Here is a 27,225-nt window from a genome sequence, read left to right as displayed (position 1 = left end):
GCAGTCATCACCAAATCAGAGAACATTTCATCACCTTAAAAAGAAACGCAAGACCTATTACCCATTCCCATTCCCACCTCCCCCCCCTGTTGTTCCCCAACCCTTTGCTCTGCCAACCACTCATCAACTTTTTCATTAAACTTACCTATTCTGGACAATTCTTTATAAATGGAATCTACAATATGTGGCTTTCCTGTATGGCTTCTTTCATTTAGCATGTTTTACAGGCTTATCCACACTGTAGCATGTCCTTTTCATGGTCTAATAATAGTCCTAATACCTCAATTGGCCTAATCATTAAAATACTGATGGCCATTTGGATTGTTTCTACTTTCTATTATTAATAAAGCTTCTAGGACAGAACCTTCTTGTGAAAATTTCCACGTGGACATATTCTCGTGAAATTATTGGCCATATGGCTAACTCTATCTCATATCAGGAGGAACCGCCAGGTTTCCGCGCTGTCCTGGAAGAGGGCCTGCTCCCAGGACCCCTACCTCAGGGTTACCTACGCGTGACCCCAAACTCCCACCTCCTGGTGCCCACGCCGCTGGAACCCAAGGGCCAAAACCTTCAAGGGAGCGCACTGTGGGAAACGTAGTCTTGGCCTCCAGCCTCCTCCCGCCTCCGCAGCGCTGGCTGCAAGAGGAAAACAGACGCCGGGCTGAGGCTCTGTGGACATTGTAGTTTTTCTTCTAGTCAGCCGCATACAGTCTGCGGTAAGGTAAACTACAATCCCCAGAAGACCGCGGTGCTACGGCAACTGAAGGGGCCATTTCGCGTGCTACAGTCCCGCCCACCCGCCCCTCCCCGCTGCTCTCCGGGGCGTCTGTAAACACACCCGGACTGTCATGGAGGGGGAGGAGGGGGCGGTGGCGCGGAAGGGAGGCGTTTTGGGCCGCCTCCAGGGTCTGTTCTGCCATTCCTGAACTGGTCCCTCGTCCCCGTGACTGTGGCATCAGGGAAGCGAACTGTTAGGCGAGAGGAGGAGGCAGTCAGAACCATATCCCCTTCTTCCCCCGGGGCGGGGGCCGGGCCCGGCCGGGCCGGCAGAGCCGGGGCGGGCAGGGGGAGGGAGCGCCTGGCCAGGCTGGCCTGTCTGCCGAGATGGATGACAGTAAGGTAAGTCCTGTGGTTGGCACGCGCAGCTGCCGCCGCCGCCTGCTTGTCGCTAAGTGCTGGTCCCGCCGCTGAGCCTCAGCTCTGTAGTCCATGCCGACACCCAGGAAACACCTGCCTTAGACATCCCCACGCCCTCACTTATTACCCCAGGGTACCTAGCCAGGAATCCAGGGAACAGCGGACTGCGTTGTTCCAAAAGGGCCCTCTCCCCTGGGAAATTTTCAAGCCTGTGTGTCAGCTTTTCCAGGAAGTGAAAACCCTAGTCCTTGACTTGCCTACCGAGATAAGTGAAGAAATTACTTTGCTTTTCCTTTTTGCGACCCCCCCCCCGCCCCCTCCCGGCCTTTCTCTAGTTTGGTGACCTTAACTAGGGCACCCTGAACCAGCCCTGTTTCCCTTAACTGTTCCCCTTTCTTCTCTCCTGCTTCCTTACTCAATGCCCCATTCATATAATCAGTTCACTCCCCCTCTGAACTATTTTCCTGTGGTTGGTTGGAACACTCTGCTAAGCTCCTGTTGCTATTCGTCCAGAGACTGGAACCTAACATCCTCTGGAAAGCCTTCTCTAAGAAAAGTAGTGAATTCTTTCTTGTTAATCAGCCTTAATGACCCATCACCACCCCCTTTCTCTATTTAAATCACTTGTCCCTGTGATTATAAGGTAGCAGACAAACGTTCACTGTTTAATTCATATGTATGTCTAGCCACATTAGTGTTTAGCTTTATTTCATGAAGATTGGGATGGTAAGCTTACTGACCATCAGAATTCCAGAATTTGCCAATTTTTGAAGTGGAAATTGCTCCTTCTCTATGCTATCCAGAGGTTTTACTTTCCACAGTCTTTCGCATGCTGCCGGAGATAGCTTTGTTCTTTATTTGGGTGCCCGTTTCCCCCTCCAGGTAACCAGTAACATTCTGCTGCTGTCAAGTTTTGTTTCACCCATCATCAGCAAGATTGAAAAGATTTTCAGTTTTTGTATTGCTTATGTCATTCTATGTTATCTTCTCTTCCTGATCGGCAGGAGGTTCTGAGAAAAGTGCTAGAAGGGAAAGCCCCACATGGTACTCTGGAATCGAGGCTCACCCAAAGAAACTGCTTGTGAAGTTGCAAACCCTTCCTGATAGGAAGTGGTGTTTCCAAGACAAAAAGGGGGAGTTCTGAAAATTTTCCAGGAAAATCAGAAAATAACTCTTTGAAAAAGGCTTTACTAGCTTGATCTTTCAGTGTTAATTTTGAAATTAAATCTGCATACTATATCTGTTATCTTTCCCAGAAAATAATGTTATGGCTGTTTAAGAATGCCAGAATAACAGTTTTTTATTGTTCTTAACTTGAGACTCAGAACATTCTAAATAATTTTAAGTTGTTTACTTTTCACATCTTTAAGATATTTAATTTTCAGAAAGTCTTCAATAATTTCAAGTAAGTCCAAGAAAAATAAGTAAGTTTTTGAGTTATTTTACTTACCCCTAAAATCACATAGCAGTTATTTCTAAAACTAACAAACTCTGGGGGGGGGGGGAATTGTAATAAAATTTTATTGTTTTGCCTAAAAGAGTGAAGTTAAATTTGGGGGATAGACTATTCATAACTTACTTCCTAAAGGGTCCACAGGTATGCAAAATAAATTCAGGTTCATTCTTCATTGATTCTTTGTTTTATGAAAGAATTTAGAAATCACCAGTTTCTTAAATCTTTAATAATTATGGAGAACAAATTTCATTTCAAATGTCTATGGGTGAATAGTGCCTCTGTGAATACACTACTTTCACCTTGTCTACCTGTCATAGTTTTGGGTGAGTAATATTTAAATGCCATGTACAGAAAGACTGGACTGCTTTCAGCAGCCAGGTGTTGTGAAACAGCCCTTAAATGAGACTTTGACAGCTCCCAGTCCTGCCTTTCTCTGTGCTCTGTTGCTAGAGTCCTGCAAAATTGTATTGTCCTCCTAGTACATACATACATATTCACACATAAAACACACTTCTCCCTCCCATTATGTATGGGTGATGGAGTCTCAGGTTCCATTTTCCCCTGTATAAGGAAAGGTGAGCTGCTTTGTGTGCTGGTGAGAACACAAAGGATGACAAGGGACAGCGAGGCCAGGGCAACAGGAAGAACAGGAAGTAAGCAGGAGCAGCAATGACAGAGGAGAGGCAGTATTTGAAGGAGCAGGTCAAAAAACAGATGACGATAATGTGAGGACCACCCTTTATAAAGATTCTGTACCCTGAATTGTTTTCATCAGTGGCAGTGAGTGAGTTTGCCAAGGGCTCCCCACATTCTGCGGTCCAGCTTCCTGGAGTAAGGACAGGCAAGGTTTGATATGACTGCAGCTTTGCCTCCCAAGTGTGTAAGATTGTGCCTGATAACGGCATAGAGTGCTAGTTGTTAGTAGTGATTGAATTGAATTGGAACAAAGTGACATTATGGAGAATGCTCTGAATACCCGGGCTTTACTAATCAATGTGCTTCATTGAGCCAGCCAGCCAGAATGTACAGATGACACCAAATGGGAAAAATAAAGCAAGAGCTACACTGGATATCTAAATTAGTGAGTTCTTGGGAAAGTGCTAAGTAGCAGGGTTCAAATACTGAGTAGATCTCTACTAGGTTAGTTGGGAAGGAACAAGTCTTGGCTAAGTTATTTAACCTTCCTGATCTTCCATCCTATCTGTTAAGAGGTTAGTACCTTTTTCACAGGCTTTGTGGAGGATTAGCGATATTATATCATGTACAGGGTCTTAACAGATAGTAGGCACTCAAAAATGTTATCATTTTTATATTACCTAGCAGTGACTTCCTTGGTCCTTCACACAGTGTAGTAGTCATCTAACATGCTCATTTTAATAATTCTTAAGTGTGTACTGTTGCATAACATTTACAATTCTGTTTATTTCTACAGTACTACCCTTTGCTCCTAACTATGCCCCCAAATGGGACAGGGAAGTGGGATGGGACATGAAATGAACTTAAGCTGTGGCCTGAACTGTCAGATTATGTGAGAAAGGTAGTTTCGTGAGCCCATCTACATGTCCACCTCTAGGAAAAAGTGCTCGTTCTTAGGGAGGCCTTTTCTCCATGGCCTCCTGCATTCAGTTACAAAGAAAATTGAAATGTGTTACTTTCAGAAGTTTTTTTTTAATCATAGACAGAAAGTTCTTATTTAGTATTTGACTTTTATGTTTATTGAATGAATGAATAAATAAATTGAAATAACCTAGACCAGATGTGTTCCTGCTGGAGACTATGAGCTGTTAAAAGACCACCATACTTTATTGCCCAGCCTGATAGCTGAGGCATCAAGTTCCAACTGAGAGACTGGTGAGAGAGTGGGCCAGCTGCTGGTCAGAATATGTTAATATGGGCTGCTGTTCTCTTCCATACTTCCTTTCCACCTGTGTGACACATGGTTATCTGAAAATGAGGTTTCTTATACCTTCCCTAGGTAAGAAGACCAATTCTTATGTTCTATTCGTTTGTTCTGAGTAGTGCTGGTTCTCACAAAAATTTTAAGTTGGCCAAAAAAATCTTTTTGACATTCCCAGACCTGTCCTTTGGCTTCTGAAGTCTCTCCTAATGGCTCCTTAGCCATCCTTTGCTGCATTTGGAGCTACCCTCTTTAGCATTACCACAAAGCCCAGACATTGTCTGCCTTTTTCTGTACTTATCAGTATTTTCCACAAGACTAAGGCCTTAGATCCAGGGCATCTAGTAAATAAATGTCTGACAGTAACTATTAATGTTTTAATGTGCCTTCCTTTCCTACCTAGGCTACATGCACATTTCAACTAGGGTGCCTTTACAGATAGTTTAACCCTAAGGGGCAATTTTAATACTACACAAACCAATTAAAATTCAAGTTTAAATAATGTTTGCTCTTTGTTTTCAGAAAAGCTTATTTATTCATTAATTCATCAGCCATTTGTTGGGCACCTAATATGTAGCAGGCATTGTGCTAGACATCAGAGATTCAAAGATCCATACAAGTTTATAACTGTTCTCAGGAGCTTACATTTCAGTGGTCTAGGCAGATACATAGAAAAATAATTACAATATAGCGAGATAAGAAATGAGGGCAATAGAGGCACAGTGGTTTGGGGGAGCACTAGCATGGATACCTGACTGTCTGGGTGTATCAGACGTGGGCTCACCCAGTAGGAATGAATCTGTATAAGGAAGACTAGGAGTCCCCCAGGAAATGGGGAAGGAGGGATGTCCTGTACTAAAGCATACTGCACTGCAAGTAAGTATCTGGTACCAGCTAGAACAGGAATTCGCACATTTTCTGCAAAAGTCCAGATAGTAAATATTTGTTGACCATGGGATCTTTGTTACAGTTACTCAGTTCTGCGGTTGTAGCACGTAAGCAACCGCAGTCAGAATGTAATGAATGGGTGTGGTTGTGTTTCAATAAAACTTTATTTACCAAAACAAGCAATAGAATGGCTTTGGCTTGCCAGCAGGGCTGTAGTTCCCTGACTCCTGAGCTAGAGCATAAGGCTCAAGTAGAAGTGTGAGCAGAGATACAAATGGAAAGATAATCAGGGCCTGGCAAATTAAGCTAAGAAATTTGGGTTGGTATTTTTCAGTGTATCAAATAAAGAAGACACCTGTTGAATCAGACCCTTTGGGAATGAGGCCTGGGAACTTTAATTTTAATAGGCTTCCTGGATGAGTGGCTCATATGCTTACTGAAGTTTGAAAACAAAGGCCATAGATATTGGGGAGCCATTGAAGGATTTTTAAAGCAGAGGTGACATGATCAGATTTGCATTTTCATATAAAATTACTAACGGGTATATGGAGAATGGGTTAAGGAGGGTAAAGATGTAGGAAATGGGTCAAGACTAGAAGCAGCAGATGGTCTAATTAGAAAAGAACATTGATTTTGGCATATAACTAAAGTTCAGATCTCATTTCTACCACTTTCAAAGTATTATGATATTTGGAAATAATCTCAAGATTATTTCATTTCTTTAGAACTGAATTTCTTCACCTATAAATTGGGTGTATTAATAAAACCTTATTGGATTATTGTGAAAATTAAATGTACTATATATGTGAGCCCATATCAAAAGAACTTTTAGTACATAATGGGTTCTCAGTAAATACTACTAGTCCTTTCTGATTCCTCACTAGCTTTGGTTAGATTGCTCAGAAGAAAGACCTGAACAGAAGACCATTTTAAAGCCTATTATCATATAGGCTGTGGTTAATGCAGCATGCATAAATCCTTCAAGGGTGAAGAATGTGGACAGAAGGTAGCTAAAGAGAGAGAATCCTGGAAAATTTAAGATCATCACAAGAGACTGAGGGACAGGACTCAGCAAAATAAACTGAAAAAGAAAGATTAGTAGAAGAACCAGAAAAAAAGAGGCTATTATGCCACCTAAGGGAGAAGAGAATTTTAAAGAGGGGACTTAATCTATAATATGAGACGCTACAAAAAATTCAAGTAAACTAAGACTTGAAAAAGTATCCATTGGACTTGGAAAATAGATTGTTTATGAACCTAGCAAGGAAACCTTCAGTGGAGTACTAGGGCAGAAGTAAAAAATGTAGCAGCTGAGAAAGAGATGCCTGGGAAAGAAGCAAAGACAGTTAAGTACAGACAATTCTTACACAGTTCTTAAGAGTTTCAGGCAATGCTAAATATACATGTAGTATTACACTTAGCTTCAAACAGTAATAGCTAGATGGGGAAGAGACATATTGGGAGAGGCAGGAGTTAACTCTCACTTAAGAGCTGTCTACTTCATCTTTCTCCTGTTGACTAGAAAAGCTGGCAGAAAGGTTAGCAGCAGGAAGACATGGTTAGACTTCCTTTCTTTCTGAAGATCTGATAAAGAGGAGAAAAAGTCTAACCCACAGCTGGGAAGGAAGTTACAGGAGCCCTGACACCAAATGAAAATGCAGCTACTTGTTTTTTTTCTTTCAAGTGGTAAAAGCAGTGTCTGGGGCTCATGCACATCTACCTTATTTTTCTTTAATCAGCTGGACATAACTTTCCACTTTATGTTTTTAAAAGAAAAGTGAAACAAGCCTTCCTGCTGTTTTCCTTTTTAGGTGCAGCGGATGCTACTGTTTCATGTAAGTGCTCTAATTCTCTTAGAATTAACAAATTGAAACTCGTATGAGTTGTCTTAAGAATTAGAGCATTCAGATGTCAATAAGTACAAACAGAGTGGTTAAATAAGAGTCCTTAATTGGTTTTTCAGATTTGTATCCCTTTTAGGGAGATTTTTTAAAAAAACTATTTCTATAAGTTGTTGATAGTGATGTCAACAAATCAATTTTAAAATATTGCTAATTTTTCTTTATATTTATTCATTTAATTATCAGTCTTTTAATAAATGCCTGCTTCTGGGCTAGATACAATGAGGGTTGCAGAAGTAGCAGAAAACACAGCTTCTGTGCCTGAGGAACTCCCACTATGGGAAGAGCTAGAAATGAAATCTGTGAGTCCAGTAAAAAAAAAACCCAATAAAACATAGAAACTCAGTATGATATTAACTATATGTTCCAAAAATTTAGGGGGGAAAAAAGGGGCAGAGCACAGCTTGAAAGAAAGATGACTAGAGCTGACCCTAACCAAAGAAGGCCTAGTATTTACCGTTTTGAGTGGTGGGCGGATAGAGAAGGAAGAGTTAGAGAAATGTTGAGAAATAGGTAGGAATGGGCAGGATGGGGTCCCTCGGGATACTGACCTGACTCACATGGAAGCCGCCTGTTGGGAATAAGAGAAGAGTGGCTTGGTGAGAGGGAACCTGGATGTTGTGGGCTGAATGGTGGCCCCTAAAACCATATATCCACATCTTCATCCCTGGAACCTGTGAATACCACTATATGGTAAAAGTGACTATTACTTCGTCTGGCAAAGTACTGTGATTAAGTCAAGGGCTATGAGAGGAAGAATTTATCCTGCATTATTCGAGTGTGCCCTCAATCCAGTGACAAGTGTCTTCTTAAGCGTGAGGCAGAGGGAGGTTTGACAGACTGATGCGGAGGCAGCATGACCACAGAGGAAGAGATTGGATTAATGCAGCCACATAGCAAGGAATGCTGACAGCCCCAGAACCTGGAAAAAGCGAGGGATGGATTCTCCCCCAGGGCCTCCCGCGGGACTGCAGCCTTGCCAGCCTTCTGCCCACAGAAGGGAAAGCGTAAATGGCTGTTGTTCTAGCCACCCTGTGGTAATTGTTACAGCAGCCACAGGAAACTAATATACTGGTTATGGTGACCTGGGAAGCAGCGCTTAGCCAAGGACTTCTCTTGAGCTGGAGAGTGACGAGGCCAAAGGGCCATTGAGGTTTATCCTTTCTATAGTGATCAGTTATTACTTTTCACAATGAAGAAAAATAGCCTGAAGTAAAAATACAGTCATAAGAAGGTGAAAAGAAAGACTCATTTGGCAGCTCTTTGCAAGATGGATTTACTAGGGAAGTGGGGATAGAAAAGGGGAGGTGATAGGGAGACCCATTGGGAACTTGTTATAACACTCCGTGAGAAGGACCCTGACTAATGTAGGTAGTAGGAATAGAGAGGAGGAGCTAAATCAGAGATTTTATAAAGGAATAAGTTGACATGACTTCAGTGAGTGGGCATGGAGAGTCAGAACAGTAGATGAAAATTTCAAGGAAGCACAAAATGAAGTTTGTTACTTAACCTCACCATTGCCTTCCAACAGGTGCCTAGTGCTGCAATGAGTTGGAATAAATGAATGACTATATATATAGCATTAATATAGCAGTGCATATAAAACACCTATCAGTTGTAGATAGAGCCTTTTCAGGGAATTATATGTTCAAGTGAATAAATGTTGCCTGAGAACCTGGAGGGGAATAGTCATGCTTGATGATAGTTACCTTGTGACAAGTTGCTATAGTGCAAATCAGGAGACCCTTCTCTGACATTGAAAATCTCTGGACTAATATTTTGTCATCTATAAAATAAAGAGATCACTACGTGTGTGTGTGTGTGTGTGTGTGTGTGTGTGTGTGTGTGTGTCTACTACCAGCACTTCTGTTTATACAACTATCCTACCCTTTATAATGCTATTGTTTCTTTCATGTCTGCTATGTTGCATGAGTCTAAATACATTAAAAGTAAGGACCCTGTCCTATATTTATATTCCAAGAGTTTTACAGTGTTTGGGGCGTAATGGGTGTTCAGTAAATGATTGTTGAATAAAGGAATTAATTTTCCCCACTTACCTAAGAAAAAGATGAGGATAATAGAGTTTCTGTCACCTGCAGTGGTGTGAAATAATACGAGAGAACATGTAGAGAGCCTAACTCAAGGCCTTGTACATCTTGCGCACCTTGATTGAGCCCTGAATTTAAATTGTCGTTATTTTGTTCCTAAAAAGCTAGAACTAAAATGATTCAAGAAGCTTTGGAGTAGTATTTAATCTGGACCCTGAAAGCATCCTCATTTTAATGAGCCCCTAGAGAGCATGCAGCTACCAGCTTGCCTCTTCCTGCACAGGTTAAACCTGTTGCCCAGGAAGCCTGTGCTCTCCACACTCAGGCCTTTGCAGATTATTCTTTCACTGTAATGCTTAAATTTGGAACTGTCAGGAACTCTCTCTTGGCCAAATCCAGTAGTTACATGTTAATTTCCAGCCTTTTTAATCATGTAAATTAGAAACCACTTAGAAATCATAAAAAATACAGGTGAGAAAAAAGCTTCCTCTCAGAAAAGATAGGAGAGGGCAAGGGGACAATGTGATTATCACTGAGTGTGAAAGTTTTATGAAACAGGCAAGAATGATTTTTGGCCCAGAGATATTTAAGGAATCTGTGGGGTTGATTTCAGTTTTAGTTTCTGGTTCCCAGTTTCTAATTTATTTCCTCTATCTGTCCCTCAAACTTTATGACTTATGAAATATATGAAGTTCAGTTAACTACTATAGTTAGCAGCTAGTATGATAACCTACATTTATATTACCTTTTTTTTTTTTTTTTTTTTACAAAGTGTAGTCGCACATTATTCTACTTAAAATTTAAAATAATCCTGTGATGTGCTTGACTCTTGAAACTGGTACACTAATCAGATGTTAGCTGGCACCAAAAGCCAAAAATTTGGTTATTCCTGAGCAAAAGTCAAGCTCAAGATGTGGTAGTTATGTGGCTTTAAATATAATTTTACAGGAGATGACATAAAATACAGGAGCCCTGAATTCATTTACATGCCTTTCTAATACAAAGGAATAAAGTAGTTCCAATTTAAATATTTTGCTGCCATGAAAACTAAACAAAGGATTATAACTTTTGTTTGATTTTTATGATTGTGCTTCTCAAAAGTAGCCACTCGTGCATTAATTAAAAACAGCAATCTTTGAGGTATTGGATTATAGTGTTGTGTGATGATTCATTTTACTACATAAAGAATAGATATGATTACCATTTATTTCTCTATAGACATGAGTTTATGCTGTAAATACATTGCTATTTAAAAACTGTAGCAAAGTAAATACAGTTTGTTTTAATGTAGGGTGATTTCAGAATATTTTATTAAAATTGTGCAATTGATATGATATAAGCATAATTTAAAATTCAGCCCATAATTAATATTTGGATTAATTAGCCATCCTGGAATTGTTAATCAAATATTGACATTGAAGGAAAATTTCCTGAGATGTATTTTATTATATTGGGACAAAGACATGGTGATGCAGAATACAAAAGCTTTGAAAGACCAGTTTTTGAAAAGTTGAAACTAGGAGTAGGTCTGAAGCAGCTAGCTTTTAAGATGGTGGTGGAAAGGAAAGATTTTTTTTTTCCCTTGCAGTATTCAATTTCATTTCAGAGCCATCCTGTAAAATGCTAGATGCAGTGGTTAGCCATCATGTTATGATACAGGGTCTGGTAAATGTGGCTGATCCACATTTAAAATGTGGTTTTCTTGACCTAACCATTATACTTAGTAATGATCCGATTTTTATAGGGTACTGGGCATTGTAAGTGTATGATATTAATAGTGATTTCAAACAAACAAATCAACAAATCAAAGTTTTTATATCCAAATGAATATAGGTCCTTTGAATTTTGTTACCTGGGAAAGTTTCTGTATTTATTTTAATAATTTGCCCGTGTTTGAGTTTTGCTGCTTCTCTCTTAGAACATCCTTTAAAGCCAAAGCAATATTCCTTTCAGCACACCGACATTTTTATTCTTTAAGGGTAATTTTCAGAAAGAACTGGATATCATTCAGAACCTCGTCAGATAAACAAAGTGGATAATCCAGTTGTTTGGAAATTTAAAGAAAAATGTATTGCTCTAAAATGTAGCCCCTAAAGGTATATTGTTTTGTGGCTTGTAAGAAATTGGCTTCTGAAGCACTTTCAAAAGAGCTTGTTCATTGGAATAAATGTACTGCCTCCCCCTCCCCCTGCCCCGCTTAATGGTGGCTGCTTTAAAGAAAATGTATTTGATGTGTAAGTTCTGGTTTATGTATGTAAAAATTCATCATCTTTATCTCATAGTTACATCTTGTATAACTTGGGGAGGCTCCAAAGCTAAACAATGAAGAAGATTAAATTACATTGCCAGTCACCAAAAATTTGTGCCTATGCAGGTAAATGAATAACAGGTAGAAATCTCTAAAACAGTCTAGGGTTATAATTATAGGCTTCTAAAGCAGGAGAGAATTATCCTGAAAATTTCAGAGACTTCCTGCGTGTTCCTTTGAGCTCAGCAAATTTAAAGAGGGAATTTATAGCCATATTGCTTAGGACACATTTATTTTTATGTATACATAATTTTACATACAAGTTTTATATTTTTCTAATTGTAAACATTTAAAAATCCTAACAAATATAAGGGAGAAAAAGCTACATATAATCACACATATCAAAGAAGTCCTCACTGAAATTTTGTAAACATCCTTCTTTGTGTTGTTTTATTTATTTTAAAAAAAACCTTTTTTTATTTTCAAATACATTTGTCTCCATTTTCCCACCACCACTTTCCCCTGCCCCCACCTCCCACTGTGTTGTTTTATAACATTGAGATTATACTGAACTTACAATTTTGAATATTGATTTTTTTTTTTACTTATTATTTTCTCAATTCAATAAAAATTTGGTAATCTTTTAGTTTTTCGTTATCCAGCTACATATCATTTATAAAAGTTTACTGTTGGACTATTCAGATTTTATTATTGAACACTTTATTTCTTCTCTCACATTCCTGGTATCAAAAGTACCAGAAAAAATTATGAACCAAAGCCTCACAGGGCATTTGATGGGATTGTGCTTTTTGAGTTCCACTGGCTTTATTAATTTATTATTTGTAAATGTTTTCCTTGCTAATGTGCAGTCACCTTCCTAGACACAGAACTAGGAGAAAAAAGTTATGTCTTCTCTCTCTTGTTGAAGGTGGTTGGAGGCAAAGTGAAGAAGCCCGGCAAACGTGGTCGGAAGCCAGCCAAAATTGACTTGAAGGCCAAACTTGAGCGGAGCCGGCAGAGTGCAAGAGAATGCCGGGCCAGAAAGAAACTGAGATACCAGTATTTGGAAGAGTTGGTATCCAGTCGGGAAAGAGCCATATGTGCCCTCAGAGAGGAACTGGAAATGGTAAGAAAGTCTATCAATAAATGCATGAAAAAAATCAACCTATGCTTCACAATCAAAGAGATATATATTAAAACTTGAAGAAACCAGTTTTTACCTTTCCAGTTGATAAACATGGGAAAGAATATTCATTGGTCAATTGGTCACCCAAAATGTAGGCATTTTCATACACTGCTGGTAGGAGTGGAATGTACATGACTATTTCACTGAGGTATTGTTTATGATAGAAAAGAAGTGGAAAATAACTCACATGTACAACAATAGGGGATTGGTTACATATATTATACTACATTCATGTATTGGACTACTTTATACCCAGTAAAAATCACAGTGCACCTATATATTTATGGATGTAGAAAAACATTTATAATATATTGCTAAGTAGAAAAAGCAATATAACAATATAAAACAATATGAATAGTATTATACCAGTTGTGTTTAAATATTTATTTGTTTGGGATGTTTCGTTCTTTCATTTATTTATTCAGATTTTGGGTCGTGACTATAGAAATGTAAAAGAGAATTGAAGCCTCATTATTGTGAGCTCAGGGGAGAAGGGGACAGGTTAGAGAAGAGAGAGATAATACTACTATGACCATGACAAAGCTAGGACAAGCTACAGCCACTTTTTAGAAGGTAAGAAAATAAGGTTCGGACGTAAAGAGGGTTCAGATATACACTATTCACTAGATTTCACTAGTTTTTTTGTTAGTATATTAAATTTGACTTATGCAATTGAGTTGGCCAAAAAATCCATTTAGTTCTTTTTTTTGTAAAATGCACATTCTTCATCTTCACCAATGACTTTGTTGATTTGGATACTTTGAATATATCAGCTATCTCCCGTGTGGTATAACGTTGATTGTTCTCAGTTAATGTCTTGATTTGATCGCCGCCAGCTTCATCTGGTCTACCCAACTGTGGAACATCATCAAGCAAGGAATCTCCAGCATGAAACTTCACAAACCACTTTTGACACATTCAGTCAATCAGAGCAGTTTCTCCATATATACTGTACAAATCTGTTTTTGCATTTCAGTTGCGTTTTTACCTTTCTTGAAATAATAAAGCATAATATGCCAAAAATGTTGCGTATTTTCTCCCATCTTCAATATTAAAATGGCTACATAAAAATTCACCAGTTTTGATAAGTTTTTTTTTTAAATGCTCACTGATATGACAGCTATCACAATGCAATCTAACAAAATTGTTTCAAATGAAGTTAAAAACAAATAAGGGCTACTAGAGCCATCCTATGGAAAAAAAAACCCAAATGAACTTTTTGGCCAACGCAATATGAATTATTTCTCACCTTCTGCAGTTGAGGACATAATCTTTTAACCAATTAATCTTTGCATACCTTTGGTTCCATAGTACACAACTGTGGTAGAAAGTAGATGTTTAGTGAATGTTTATGAAGGGGAGAAAGGAATTACAAAAATACTTATTTTAGGAATAGAAATAATAATGTTACCATTAGCCAGAAGAGATGAATTCTAATTAGTGGCACAGTATGGAGAGACTTCCTATAACCAGAGGGACCTTTTCAATCTGAGCAATACTGCAGTATATCACAAGAAGACAGAGCAACAGTTTTCACCCTCTTGTGGAAGACGGCAGACCTCATCCATGTCCTAGGTTAGCAATAGGAAAGACAATGGAGCATGGGATTTCCAGCATCCAGTTTGACCTCTGGGAATGGGAGTTCTTCTGTCTAGCATTTCTACCAGCGGTTTCTGAACTCTGACCGGTAAAATATTATTTAAATATATTTTACCTATTTCAGTACAAGCAGTGGTGTATGGCAATGGACCAAGGAAAAATCCCTTCTGAAATAAAGGCCCTACTCACTGGAGAAGAGCAGAGCAAATCTCAGCAGAACTTAAACAGGCACATGAAAGCTGGGAAAACAGACGCTAATAGCAATTCCTGTGAGTACAATACGCGGACAGTTTATATACATGTAGAGGAGTATCTTATAGTAGGATTTCTACTGACCACTTTCCTCTGTATGACTTTTCTTCCTCTGTATGTCTTTCAATAAATAAAATGCTGATGTTGTTTGTAGTACACTAATAAGCCAGTGACATGGTTAGATTCTAAATATTGAAATGCATTGTACATGAGGCCAATGAAGAGCAACTGATAAATTTATGGAAAAATTTTTAATTAAGTTGAGCTAGTCCATAAAGGGGAGTGTACCAGTCTAATTATTAATAATACCTTTTATTTGTATTTTGATTTACAATTTACAAAGTATTTTCACTTAAGTATCTTAAGTATTTCCTCCAATAATTGTGGTAAGGAATTTTACTTTTTTTTAATAGACAAATAACAGCAGGGTAGGTAAAATGTGCAAGGTCCTCCCCAAGTCCAGGCTCTATCTTGCATAGTACCCCATTGCTGTAAAGAATTTTTTTTATTAATACTCTGGTTTCTCTTCAGATCGTGTGAATCTTTTACCTTTTACTAAATAATTTTTTTATTGAGGTGAAATTCACATAACATCAAAGTAACCATTTTAAAGTAACAATTCAGAGACATTCCTTCCATTTAAAATGTTGTAAATCACCACCTCTCTCTAGTTGAAAAACATTTTGTCACTGCAAAAGAAACCCCAAACTCATTAAGTAGTTACTTACTATTACCACCCCTCCCAGCCCCTGGCAACTATGAATCAGCTTTGTGTCTCTATGGATTACCTCATACAGATATTTCACATAAATAGATCATGCAGTATGTGACTTTTGGTGTCTGGCTTCTTTCGCTCAGCATAGTATTTTCAAGGTTTAACCACATTGTAGCATGTATCAGTACTTTATTCCATTTTATGGCTGCCTAACATTCCATTGTATATGAATACTACAACTTGTGTATTCATTCATTCATTCATGGATTTTTGTTTCTACCTTTTGGCTATTGTGAATAGTGCTGCTATGAATATGCATGTACATGTATGTGTTTGAGTAACTGTTTTCAATTCTTTGGGGTATATACCTAGAAGTGAAATTGCTGGGTCATATGGTAATTCTATATTTAACTTTTATGGAAACCACAAATTCTTTTCCACAGTGGCTGAAATAGTTTACATTCTCACCAGAAAAATATGAAGCTTCCTATTTCTCTACATCTTGTCAACACTTTATTTTCTGTTTTTAAAAACTATAGCTTTCCTAGTAGATGTGAAGTGGTGTCTGATTGTGGTTTTTAACCAAAAAAAATTGTATTGACTGATTTTTAGAGAGAGAAAGAGAAAGAGAAACATCAATTTGTTGTTCCACTTATTTATGCCTTCATTGATTGATTCCTGTATGTGCCCTGACTGGGGATCAAACCCACAACCTTTGTTGCATCAGGACAGTCCTCTAGCCAACTGAACTATCTGGCTAGGGTTGGTGGTGGTTCTTAATTTGCATTTCCCTAATGACTAATGGTATTGAGCATCTTTTCATATGTGTGCTTGTTGGTCATGTGTATATCTTCTTTGAAGAAACGTCTCTTTAAAGTCCCTTGCTCATGTTTTAATTGAGTTATTTTTCATTTTGTTGAGTTGTAAGGTTCTTTATATATGATTCTAGACCTTTATCAAATATATGGTTTTCAGATATTTCTCCCGTTCTGTATGTTGTCTTTCCTGTTTTTTTTGATAGTGTCCTTTGGTGAACAAAAGATTTTAATTTTAAGGAAGTCCAGTTTATCTATTTTTCTTTCTTTTTCTTTTAATCCTCATCTGAGGATAAATTTATTGATTTTAGAGAGTGAGTAAGTGGGGGAGAGAGAGAGAGAGAAAACATAGATGTTGGAGAGAAACACTGATCAGGAGAAACATCGATCAGTTGCCTCCTGCACATGCCCTGGTCAGGGATCGAAGCTGCAACCTAGGTATGCACCCTGACCAAGAATCGAATCCTTGACCCTTTGGCGTATGGGATGACGCTCCAACCAACTGAGCAACCTGGTCAGGGCTGTCTGTTTTTGTTGTTGTTCATGCCTTGTGTGTCATGTCTAACAATCCATTGCCAAATCCAAGGTCATGAAGATTTACCCTTTTGTTTTTTCTAACAGATTTTAGTTTTAGCTCTTATATTTAGGTCATTGATCCATTCTGAGTTAATTTTTCTATATAGCATGAGGTAGGGGTCCAAATTCTTCTGCATGTGAATATCCAGTTGTCCCAACATTATTTGTTAAGGAGACTTTAGAATGAAAATGTCACATCATTCATTTCTTCATCATTGTGATTGATTTGGGAGAACTTGAATTCGTTATGAGGAAATGTTATAAACTTTTATCTTTTAAAAAAATTTTATGAAATTGAAGGATGAGATAAATTTGCTTAATCTAAATTAAAAGGGAAAAAAGGCAAATCAGCTCAGGGGTGTTTTTTTTGGTCTATATTTAAAAATAGCCTTCTGGTAGATACCAAACTTTATTTTTTATTTCTATTTTATTGATTATGCTATTACAGTCCCAATTTTTTTCCCCCTTTGCCCCGCTCTCCCCCTCCCTCAGGTTATCCCCACACCATTGTTCATGTCCATGGGTCATGCGCATGAGTTCTTTGGTTACTCCATTTCCTATACTGTACTTTACATCCCGATGGCTATTCTGTAACTACCTATTTGTACTTCTTCATCACCTCACCTACTCACCCGTTCCCACATACATCCTTCCCATCTGGCAACCATCAAAAAGCTGTCCATATCCATGATTCCATCTCTGTTCCTCTTGTTTGCTTAGTTTGTTTTTTAGATTGAACTCTTGATAGATATGTATTTTTGTCATTTTATTGTTCATAGTTTTGGTCTTCTTTTTCTTAATTAAGTCCCTTAAGCATTTCATATAATAATGGTTTGGTGATGACGAACTGCTTTAGTTTTTTCTTGCCTGGGAAGCTCTGTATCTGCCCTTCGCTTCTAAATGATATCTCTGCTGGGTAGAGCAGTCTTGGTTATAGGTCCGTGCTTTGCATGACTTTGAATATTCCTTGCCTTGTAACTTGCAGAGTGTCTTTTGAGAAATCAGCTGACAGTCTTATGGGAACTCCCCTGTAAGTAACTAACTTCATTTCTCTTGCTGGTTTTAAGATTCTCTCTTTTAACGTTTAGCATTTTAATTATGATGTGTCTTGGAGTGAGTCTCTTTGCACCCATCATATTTGGGACTCTGTGCTTCCTGGACTTGCATGTCTGTTTCCTTCACCAAATTAGGGAGGTTTTATTTTACTGTTTTTCTCAGGTAGATTTCCACTGTCTTGCTCTTTCTCTTTTCCTTCTTGCGTTCCTATGATGTGAATGTTGGAACACATGAAGTTGTCCCAGAGGCTGCTTACACTATGCTCACTTTTTTGGATTCTTTTTTCTCCTTGTTGTTCTGAATGGTTGTGTTTTGCTTCCTTATGTTCCAAATCATTGATTTGATTCTTGGCTTCATCCACTCTACTGTTGTTTCCCTGTAAATTGTTCTTTATTTCAATTAGTGTATCCTTCATTTCTGACTGCATCTGTTTTATTCTGCTGAAGTCCTCACTAAGTTCCTTGAGCATCCTTAAAACCAGTGTTTTGAACTCTGCATCTAATAGATTGCTTATCTCCATTTTGTTAGTCCTTTTTCTGGAGTTTTGATCTGTTCTTTCATTTGGGCCATGTTTCTTTGTCTCCTCACTTAGGCAGCCTTCTTGTGTTTGTTTCCATATATTAGGTAGAACTGCTGTGACTCCCTGTTTTGGTAGCATCGCCTAATGTAGTAGGTGTCCTGTAGGATCCAGTGGCACAGCCTCCCCTATCACACAAGCTGGGTACTCGAGGTGCGCCCTCCATGGGAGCTGAGTACACCGTCCTCTTGTAGTTGAGCCTTGATTGCTATTGACAGGTCAATGGGAGGAATTTACCCAGGCCAGTCAGCTGCATTTTAAAACACATTAACTAAATTTCATTGATCCGAAAAGCATTCTTACATTGGTAACTTTGATTTTTTTTTCAGGGTGAAGATCATATAAAATGATCAGCCAGTGAAAGAAGTCAATATCCTGATTCCTATGAAGGATGAATAGACAAGATTATACTTCTTGGCTCCATTTACTACCTACTGCTCCATAGACATCTCTGTAAATCTGCAATTTCTACCAAATGTGCGATCATAGATCTCAAAGGATTTTGCTTTAACTTTTAACACTTAGAAAATTTACCAACATTCAAGACCTGTCCTGGTTGGTTTTGCCACCCATGGCATTTAACATGTTGCAATGCTTGAAAACACAGGAGTAGAGAAAAATGGGTGAAGATTGTATTTTTGCACCTTAACTCCACATTGCTTTATTGGTTAATTTATATTCTTTCCATGTAATTGTATGTATATGTGTGTTTAAGTGTCACCTCCTGTCATGTTTTTGATTGCCCTACAAAGAGAAACCAAATGGGCTGATTACTGACTAAGTTCTTGGCCTTTATGGACCTAATCTTATTTCTTTATATTTACTTGAGTAATGTCTATTTTCTGCATGAACCATGATTTTTCCTGTTAGCCATTCCAGCATAAGCTGTGAATATGTATTAACAAATGGATACATTTCTATTTTTATAATCCATAATGATATGCCCATTTTAAATAATGTACATGTTAACAGCATCTACCAGGAAAGCCCTCAAGACAGTCTGTATTTGAAACTTTTGTTGCTGTCTTCTCAAACTTTATTTATGAAAATTTGTTAGGGCCCAATCCATACCTGGAGAATAATCAGTCAAATTTTATTTTTAAGCAAGAAATAACCTGTTAGGCATTTCAGCAGCGTAAATCATCTTGACAGCCTCAAGTGTATATGTATGTATGTGTTTGAATTGTATGTCTATATGTGAATGTGGGGAGGACAGGAATGAATGTTCACACACATTTCCTTGTGTAGTCAGCTAATGTGGAAAATTTTTCTAAAGAAAATAGAATAAATTTAGCTGCTGAGATTGAGTTTCTGCCTCAAGAGATCTGGGATAAAATGAGGAGCAAATTGCTGGTAGATCTAATGTCTGTAGCCATGACAGAACACTTAGCTTCTTCCCTGACATGAGCTTCCTTATGAATGTGTTCTGAGCCAGAAAGAAACACACTGTAGGTTTGCATCTGGTTCAGCCCTGGCGATGCCTCCACTCTGGAGTGAAACACTGGAGCTAGAGTTGTGCACAGCACCACAGCTAGGGGGTGCAGAGGGCAGAGCAGTCCTTCCCAGTTTTCCTTGCAGCTACGTTTACTGTCTTCCTGACCTCCAAATGGAATGGTGGTTGAGGAATCCAGCTCATAGTATGATACACTAAAATAGACCCCAGGAATCTTTTGATTTCCCCATTGAGACCTTTTCTCTTTTCGTTCCCATAGTTAAATCAGGAGTTGTGTTCCCTGTTGCTGCTAAATTATAATTGTCCTTGGCTCTAATGAAGCAAATATTTGGCTTCCAAACAAAATATGTTTTGTTATGAAATGGTAGTTTAAGAGGAGGCGTCATATAATACATTGTCTGTGAGGTGGAACATGAGATGGACCACGCAGTTTCAGATTACAAGGTACTTCCCCCCGCCCCCTTCTTTTAGGCTACGCATTTGGATAAAGTGCCTCCTGTGCTTAGGTTGCAAACTCAGATCTCTAGTCCAGTCCTGCGTGACTACTGATATACCACTAGCCCAGACTGCTGGGTCTCTCTGTGTTTTCGTGAATGGGGGTGGGGGGGGCGGTTAAGAGTATTTAATGTCTTTTTAGGATGACAAATATAGATAAAGGATTGTTGATATTCAGGGCTTCAGAATTTAAGTGTTTTAAATGTAGTGTTCAGATTGTAATGGGTCTGTTTTGCCTTCTGGTCTACTCAAATGTATATTTTTTATTTTGCAAAACAACCCAAGATGTACTCTATGTTACTATGTTCAGTACCTTTTGAATTCCCCTCAACAGTTGTTTTCAAAGCAAACATTCCAAAATGAATGTGGCTCTTCAATGGAATGTCTCCATTGTGCTTGAAGTATTTCTTCTCTGGTTGTGATTTTAAGTTACAGGGTCACTTATCTGAGCTATACCCCCTACCCCCAGCATCTTTACAAGAGCAGTGACTTTGTCCTCAGGTCAGATAGAAGATGTGTAATTTTGGGTGAAGGTAAATTACAGTTTATTTGCGTTTATTCCTAAACCTATCTATTTGGTACTTTGGAGTAGATCAAAACTGAGAGAAAGTTTCTTGGTTTTAAAAAAGAACATCTTGATTGCTTTGAATATTGTGCTCACTGCACGCTTTGGCCACTTGAAGCATGTTAATAAATGTCACTGATTAAAACAGCCAGTTTCTTCCCCATTGCAGTAAGGAGCAGTCCTAAGCGTGCTCCTAGGACTGAAGTCCTAGCATCTTTCACTTACCTGTACTGACATGCTGAGAGAGGATAGAAGAGAATAAGTGAGCTCGATCTCACTGGATCAGTGCTGTTCTCCTTGCTCTCTGAATAATAGAGTAATGTTTTCTTTTTCTTTTTAACACGAAGAAAGGAAAGTAAGGGGGAAAATATGTTTGTATATTTAGCCCAGTCATAATCTGCCATTAATTTAGCACAGACCTGCCATATGGTAGAGCAACTGAATATAATATGGAATAAGTTTGACCAGGTCAAGTTTTAGGATATGGTTAAAGTTCTCACATTTTTTTTCTATTTTATCTAAAATCTTTCTACTATATTTAAATCTGAATCTATCTTATTGCAGCAAATTCGTATCACAGTTTACCAGCTAATTGGCAGTATTTATCAGCTTTACCATTTAGCATTTTCTTTTATCATCTTTGAATTATAATAGATTTGATTTGGCTTATTACAAAAAGTAGAGGCTTAAACTGGACTTGCCTTTAGTTAAAATAAAGGGAAACATAAATGCTACATTTCCCAAGAAATCAGTTGCTTGTTATCAATTATATATATAGTTTTAAGTGAGAGGAAGATTACTGTTAAACCACATGGTATTTTGGGGCATTGAAAGAATTTTTCTTTCTCTGAAGAGCATTGTACAATTATATTTTTATGAAAAATAAAATATCTTCACCAGAGCTATCTCAAATTGTCTGTTTCACATTACTAAAATAGTTATAAGAATGTAGTAGTGAAAAGAGTGTGAGATTTAGGCAGAAAACTGGTCTTCGATCCATTTTCTAAGTCACCTTGAATTATTTAATCTATCAGCCTGTTTCCTCATCTGTAAAATAAAGGGGGAGGGTAACTTTCATAGAGTAAGTAATTGGAGTTCTGAGAAATTGCTTCTTACATAGTAAAGAAATACATTAAAATATTCACATAGGCCTGGGTTTGACTGTTAGACTTTAAGTCACTAAAAATAAGCATTTATTTAATGAACTAGAATCTAAATATGTTCTCTTGTAGGTATCATATTTCCAAAGTCTTTTTAGCTATACCATGTTTACCTCTAAAATGATATATGACATCTACCCAGAAGGTGTCCAGCCATGTAATGTGAAAAATAGAACATTAATGAAGAAGATACAAGATTCAAGAAACATTGTACATAGGACAATGATGCCTCAGTCCCCTCTTCAAAGTAGGCATCTGGGGACCTCAAACTATTCTCCCAGTTGCCATCAGCTGCCCTGTAACATTTTCCTGAGTCTTATCGATGGTCTGAAATCTCTTCCCTTGCAAAAATGATTTTAGTTTTGGGAAAAGCCAGAAGTCGTGGGGCCCCAAATCTGGGCTGTGGGGAGGCTGAGTCACCTGGGTGATAGGATGTTTGGCCCAAATACTCTGCATGAGATGTGATGCATGAGCAGGCGCGTTGTCATGATGAAGTTGCCAACCACCAGTTGCCCCATAGCCGCAGCCTTCTGAACCATCTGAACAGTATCTGGGAAGGGATGATCAAGCTTAACACAAAATTTGACACAGATTCATTGTTCTGTTCACTCAGTCATGTTGAATGGGACAGCTACACAGTACAGATGCCACTCTGGTGGCATCTACCACCCCCATTGACTGATATAGTGAAGTCATCATTGTTCACTCATGAGCATTCCAGTCTACTCTCCTTGGTTGCCAGGTTACATGGATGTCATGCAAACCATCCTCATTATATTAACAATGATTTGGACTTTTTCTGGATGGACCTCATATATATATATATTTATATAAACATAATATTTATATGTTTATATAAATATATATATAATATAAAATAAATATTTAAAGATTTTATTTATTTGTTTTTAGAGAGAGGAAAAGGGAGGGAGAATGAGAGGGAGAGAAACATGGATCAGTTACCTCTAGCATTGCCCAGACCGGGACCAAACCCCCTCCCAGGCATGTGCCCTGACTCTATCAGGTCTGGCGACCTCTTGCTCTCTAAGATGACACCCAAACAACTGAACCACACCAGTCAGGGCCGCATTCTGATATATTTAACTTTCTAGATTTTCTTTTCGTGTTTCAAAGTTTCTTTGTAGAATGTTTAAATTCTTTGCTCATCCAGAATTTTGTCAAAGGAAAGACTTGGGCTTTTTTGTTTTAATGGGAGAAATGATCCTTTCCATAAGGCCAGCCAGTTGTCCCAACAGCAGTTTCTAAGATACATTTTTTTTTTCTTCACTGGCTTAAAATGCATCCTTAAATCATAGGTTAAATTTCTAAGTGTGTTTAAAACTATTTGTGGACTCTATTTTGTTTCATTGATCTGTCTATTCCTATACCATGTGAAATGAACAGAGGAAACCTAGATCAAAATGGAGTTGGGAAGACATGAAGGAGAGGCGTCAGGAGCATATCACTCACTGCAGCCTGCTGAAGCCAGCGGGAGGAAAGAGCATTTCCTCCTGACCCAGCAACAAGCTGCCTACCATTTGCAGCCAATAAAGTGCTACCACAGCCCTTCCCCATTTCCTCCTAAAACCTAATAAAAGCTGACCAGAATCCCTTTGTCTCCTCAGGCTTGCCTATGGTTTGCTTTAATTTATTTGTCCCAAATTGAAATTCTTCTGGCATTCCATAATAGACTCATTTGGGCTAGCTAAGGACCTTGTTACTTCATGTTTAAGATTGACAACTAATACCTAAGTCCTTCCATTACTATGGCTGTACAGTAGTCCCCCCTGATCTGAGAGGGAGACATTCCAAGAGCCCCCGTGGATGTCTGAAATCATGACAGTGAAATCATGAACACTATCTAGTCTGTTTTTTCCTATAATAAATACGATAAATTTTAACGTATAAATTAGGCAGAGTAAGAAATTAAAAACAATATCTAATAAAATAGAACAGTTACAACAATATACTATGATAAAAAGTTATGTGAATGGGCTCACTTGTTTCAGGGATCCCTTGCTGAAGTCTTTGTTTAGGCTCAATTTCTGATACAACGCGTTTCTGTCCATCAGAACGCCTTTCCTGTTCCTATCTTCCACCCACAAATTTGAATGCTTTTTTTCATCTTCGCTGAGCACTTAACCATGCATCATGGCCATAACTTTTGATGAGGTGCGACAGCAAAACTAGCATGATATTTTTTTTTTCCTCTTTCACAATTGCATGGATCGAAAATTTGTTTTTTACTCAACATACAGACTTTTTTTTCTTTCCTTATCAAGTCGAGAACTTTGATCTCACCCTTAACAGAGGCACTTGACAGCTTCTCTTTGGCATATCTGAATTGACAGCATTACTGCTCCCATGCTTTGAGGTAAATATTAAGTAAAATAAGGATTACTTGTGCTACTTGAAGGATTACTTGAACACAAGTGCTACTGCAACAGTCTACCTGATAACTTAGATGGATACTAATGTGACTAACAGGTGGGGAGCATAGACACGCTGATAAAGGGACAATTCACTAAGTGATTAACAGGTGGGATGGAGCAGTGACGTGCATATCCTCAAGCTACTCAAGACTGGCAGGCAATTGAAAATTTATGAATTGTTTATTTCTGCAATTTTCCATTTGATATTTTCAGACTGTGGTTGACCAAGGATAACCAAAAACTCAGAGTAAAAACACAGGTGAGGGGGGATTACTGTATTGCTAAAAAGAGCCTCCAACAATACATATGCACCCCTGTAGCTGTTCATTTGCAGTATTATTTACAGTAGTCAAGATATGGAAACAACTTAAGTTTCCATCAATGGATGACTGGATAAAGAAGATGTGGTCTGTCCAGAAAAAGGCCAGCCTTTGTTAGTATAACAAGAACAGTGTACTCGACATCCGTGAAACCTGGCAGCCAAGGAGAGTGGACTGGAATGCTCATGTGTGAACAATGGTGCCTTCACTGAACTAGTCAGTGAGGGCAATAGACACTTTTGAGTGAGCATGTGTACTATGTGGCCCTCGCATTTAAAATGGCTGAGCAAGTAGAGCAATGAATCTGCATCAAATTTTGCGCGAAGCTTGAACATTCTTCTGCGGAAACTATTCAGATGGTTCAGAAGGCTTTCGGCATGATGCAATGAGTGCAATGCAAATAAAAGTGTGGCACAAACACTTCAAAGACGGTTGAGAATCTGTTGAAAGTGATCCACGTTCTGGAAAGCCTACAACCAAAACACCTGAGAATGTTGAACATGTACAGGCTACAATTAATACAGGCTGGCGACTGACAGTGTGAGAACTAAAAGCTGGTCTGGGGATTCCAAAAACCACTGTGTCCAAGATTTTGACACAGGATCTTGGCATGAAATGTGCCATGGCAAAATTTGTTCTGCAGCTCCTGCTACCAGAGCAGAAGGAGCATCGTGTTGCAGTTGCTAGGGACTTGATTCAAACCACTACCAATGAACCAGATTTCCTCGAGAAGGTCATAACCAGAGATGAATCATGGGTCTATGGCTATGATCCAGAAATGAAGGCCCCGTCGTTCCAATGGAAGTCACCTGGTCCTCCATGCCGGAGGAAGGTGCGGCAAAGTCGCAGCAAGATCAAGACCAATGTTAACTGTGCTTTTTGATTGGGAAGGTGTCATCACAAGTATGCCTGTCCAGGCCTAACAATTAATAAGGAGTACTACCTCAATGTTTTTCATCAATTAAGAGCTGCAATATGATGAAAACAGCCACAGCTATGGGCCCCTAGTGATTGGCAGCTTCACCTCAACAATGAACCCACTCATTGCATCACATCTGATGCAGAGGTTTTGGTGAAACATCAAATCACTCAGGTGACTCAGCCCCCCTACAGCCTATATTTGGCATCCTGCAACTTCTGGCTTTTCCCAAAACTAAAATCACCTTTGAAAGGGAAAAGATTTCAGACCATCAAATGAGATTTAAGAAAATGGCGACAGGAAAGCTGATGGTGATTCTAACAAAGAATTTTACAGAGTGTTTTGAACAGTAGAAGAGATGCTTGAGAGAACTTTGTGAGGTCCCAAGGCATCTACTTTGAAGGGGACTGTGGCATCTTTGTCCAAGAACAATGTTTCTTATATTTTCTCATTAAATAGCTCTAGTTTTCATAGTACGTGGATGGATACTTTCTGGACAAACCTTGTCTATCTTTATGAATTAGCGTTTTCATATTCTTCAGATAAATACCTAGAAGAGGAATTGTGAGATCATATGGTTGTTTCATTCTCAATTTTTTTTTAAGTAACATCCATATTCTTTTCCATAGTGGCTGCACCAATTTACAATCCCACCAACGGTGTTCAAGGGATCCCCTTTCTCCACATTCTCTCCAACACTTGTTATTTCTTATCTTTTTTATAATAGCCACACAATACTCTTTTTAACAACTGCATAGTATTTCTTTATAAGAATGTACAATAATTTAATGAGTCCCTTATTAGTGGCCATTTGTTTCCAGTCTTTTGTTCTTACAGATAATGCTGCACTAAACATCCTATACACATCTTTGTATACAAGGGCTAATATATGATGGCTAAATCTGTAAAAGTGGAGTTGCTGGATCAAAGTGTATGTACATTTGTATTTTGATAGATGTTATTCAAATTACCTTTCAAAATGTCACATCTCCAGTATGGCAGCTGGATTCATATAACATATACACGTAACTGTTACCCTCTATCTAGCAAGTCAACCTTTACTAACTTGATGTTCACCAGATAGGTATAAGGTATCTTATTGTTTTAATCTAGGTGCATTTCTTTACTTATAAATGAGGTTGGATAACCTTTTTATATACAAAATCAATTCTTTTTTCATGCCCTTTTCCTGTTTTAGTAGTGAATTGTAATATCAGGTCACATTTGATCTTAAGTGAGAAACCCAAACTGGCTCAAGAAAAAAAAAAAAAAGGAATGAACTGGCTCCTATAGCTAAGAATCATGAAGCAGAGCTTCATGCAAAACTGGATTTGAGACTCGAACATGAGAGAGATGGCTCTTTCTCCGTGCTCTGCCTCACACTGGCTAACTTTAGTAGAAGCAATGGGAACAGCAGCGTCGGCGCAGCTTTGCCTGTTAAGTCCAGCAGGAAAGAGCAAATTTGCTTCCCAGGGAGCTCACCATGGTTGCAGAACTGAGTCTCCTTGATTCTGATTGGCCTTGACT

General features: G+C 38.4%; 1 protein-coding gene across 1 annotated transcript; it reads left to right on the top strand.

The window, feature by feature from the left end:
- The first annotated feature begins 836 nt into the window (after nucleotides 1-836).
- CREBL2 (cAMP responsive element binding protein like 2) lies at nucleotides 837-21,761 on the top strand. The gene is made up of 4 exons (XM_054591414.1): nucleotides 837-1,122; nucleotides 12,507-12,704; nucleotides 14,488-14,632; nucleotides 18,684-21,761. The coding sequence occupies exons 1-4, from the start codon at nucleotides 1,108-1,110 to the stop codon at nucleotides 18,686-18,688; spliced, it is 363 nt and encodes a 120-aa protein (XP_054447389.1). The 5' UTR covers nucleotides 837-1,107; the 3' UTR covers nucleotides 18,689-21,761.
- Nucleotides 21,762-27,225: the final 5,464 nt, after the last annotated feature.

The sequence above is a fragment of the Pteronotus mesoamericanus genome, unplaced genomic scaffold, assembly GCF_021234165.1.
Source record: "Pteronotus mesoamericanus isolate MK-2021 breed Mesoamerican mustached bat unplaced genomic scaffold, CSHL_Meso_final scaffold_21, whole genome shotgun sequence".
Classification (NCBI taxonomy): domain Eukaryota; kingdom Metazoa; phylum Chordata; class Mammalia; order Chiroptera; family Mormoopidae; genus Pteronotus; species Pteronotus mesoamericanus.
The sequence above is the reverse complement of the archived record's forward strand: the minus strand, read 5'-3'. Positions and strand labels throughout refer to the sequence as shown.